Source organism: Penaeus japonicus, unplaced genomic scaffold (genome assembly GCF_977035675.1).
Source record: "Penaeus japonicus unplaced genomic scaffold, GWHDUDI00000001_assembly GWHDUDI00000012, whole genome shotgun sequence".
Lineage (NCBI taxonomy): Eukaryota > Metazoa > Arthropoda > Malacostraca > Decapoda > Penaeidae > Penaeus > Penaeus japonicus.
In genome coordinates this window covers 42,258,819-42,261,318 of record NW_028234414.1, presented here as the reverse complement: position 1 = coordinate 42,261,318, position 2,500 = coordinate 42,258,819, and the positions used below count along the sequence as shown (strand labels likewise).

Sequence of the window (2,500 nt, the reverse complement as noted above, 5' to 3'; positions counted from 1 at the left end):
AACCTTGTTGACTTTAATTAACGTAACACCTATTGCCTTTTCGTTCTCCATTCTCTTTCTTTCAGTATGTGAAGTTTAATATATCCATCGATTCTTCAGACAGTATAGAAATTCTAAACAAAAACTAATAATAAAAAAAGTAAAGCCTGCCTTATACTCTTAGCATACGAGAGCTCCTGCAGCACATGGCAATATCTTACATTTGTGGTGAAATTTGATTTAATTTAAAAGCATCTCGCATCGCTGTAGTGAACTTTGATTTAAAAGGGATATTGAGAAAGAGACATGGGACTCTAGATGGATGTCTTTGTTGATCTGGTCATTCATTTCAATAAAATAAGAAATACAAGAACTAGAGCGTGCCCTTTGAAGTTTAATATATCCATCGATTCTTTAAACAGCATAGAAATTCTAAACGAAATTAATAATAAAAGAGTAAAGTCTGCCTTATACTCTTAACATACGAGAGCACCTGCAACACATGGCAATATCTTACATTTGTGGTGAAATTTGATTGAATTTAAAAGCATCTCGCATCGCTGTAGTGAACTTCGATTTAAAATGGATATTGAGAAAGAGACATGGGACTCTAGATGGATGTCTTTGTTGATCTGGTCATTCATTTCAATAAAATAAGAAATACAAGAACTAGGACAGCCCTTTTCGCCGCTATTTATTAACATGAATGACCGCGCTCTTTCTCAAGAAATAACAAGAAGTGACCCCTTAGAAACTTCAAGTCATCAAGAAATCAACAACTTAGGAAACTCACTAGTCATCTCTTTTATTAGTGCTGCCATTGTTATTTTTACCCTGGTAACTATTTACCCATTGAGCTCTGGGTACCTTATAAATTCAGAAAAGTAACATATCCTTTTCTGCTTACCCGGAAACTAGTTACCCACTGAACTCTTTCATGTTCTCTAAATTCAAAAAAGTTACATATAATTTTTTGCATGTAAGTATTACTTCTTTTTCCTTCTCTTTATGATTCTTCATCTCTCTCTCTCTCTCTCTCCCTTGCACAGAAAAAAAAAACACAAAAAATTATTTCAACAGTGCAGTGGATAATTCATGCTTCAAAGTTTAGGCAAGCCTCTTCAATAAAAAACAGTCGAAAAAAACATGCTTGCAATGGAGTTGGTACACTTCTGCAACTAGAGAAGTTTCTGAAGTGTCACTCTTCCCTCTCTGTGCTTCATTGCCGCTTCTTGTTCGTTAGCTTTTGCTCGTGCGAGACTCTCTTCTGAAAAGCCAGGGGAATCTGATCTCTTATGCTATTATATCTACGGGATTCCAAGGGGGGGGGGGGGATTTTACTTCGTAACTGATGGTGATGGCGAGATGGCAAGGGAATGCACATGTAAAGGTATACACACGCGCACATACAACCGCATGCTAGAACACTCAAACACACACACACACACACACATATATATATATATATATATACACATACACACACATATACACATATATGTATATATATAATATTTAATATGTTTATATATATATGTATATATATATTTATATGTATATGTATATTTTTATTCACACACACACACACACACACATATATATATATATATTTCTGTCTATCTATATATATGCATTTGTACTTGCACACACACAAATACATATACAGTACAAATATACATTTTTTTTTGCTTCGAACGCGCCCATAGGGGTTGGGGGCAAAATGAGTAGTAAAGGAGCACGAACCACCGAAACTAGGAAGTGTAACTATCCTAGTAGTGATTTTTAGCATTTCAGAGAGATTTTCTAATCTTTTTAAATCAAATTGTATTCGCACTGTTGCCTAAATTATTGACATATTTCTATACGTCCGTTACCTAAAGTGAGAAAATCCGCCACTGCATATTTTTATAAACTAGACCGGAACAATTCTACCTTCTTTTCATACCAACGGATTGATTACGTGAGACGCCGAGAGTTGAAGGGCGACCACAGTAACTGACACTCGACCACTCGAACCTCCGCCTCAGAATCTTTCGAACCAAACCTCGAACTCGTTGCTCGAAACATGCGAAACACAAGGCTCTCACGTTCGTCACACGGTGTGGCGTTTGTTGTCACAAGAACGAGCGTGCCGTGTGCAAAGGTCATGTGACGGGGACAAAAAAACAGTACATGGTGTGTAGTTGTCATGTCACATATGCATTTATATATATATATTTCTTCCTGGCATGTATTCACGCACGGACGGTGTGAAGTATTGTGAATATTTTTTTTGTTGTTGTTGCAAGTGATAGATAGAAGTTAGTTCTGTGAACCAGCTTTGTTTATAAATAATGTTGAGTGCTGGGCTGTGATTGGTACCAGCATTCTGGTATGGTAAATGATATGACTTATTAATGCTATGACCAATAATCTATGGTTTCCTAAATTCCATAATGTCTTTTCTGGTTCTTATATGATGATGCATGCGGATACTGGCACTCACATCAATAACTTTAACATCACTCCCAGTGGTTTGTGA

At 36.3% G+C, this 2,500-nt stretch overlaps 1 protein-coding gene across 1 annotated transcript in view; it reads right to left on the bottom strand.

Moving 5' to 3' along the window:
* The window catches only part of LOC122258146 (uncharacterized), a 44,134-nt gene that overhangs the window by 7,860 nt on the left and 33,774 nt on the right, over window positions 1-2,500 (bottom strand). Inside the window, exons 12-14 of the mRNA XM_086542186.1 lie at window positions 1,940-2,036; window positions 454-472; window positions 158-176 (exon numbers count right to left, since the gene is read on the bottom strand). Of these exons, the coding sequence (XP_086398312.1) occupies window positions 158-176; window positions 454-472; window positions 1,940-2,036 (135 nt within the window). The remainder of the gene's footprint in view (window positions 1-157; window positions 177-453; window positions 473-1,939; window positions 2,037-2,500) is intronic.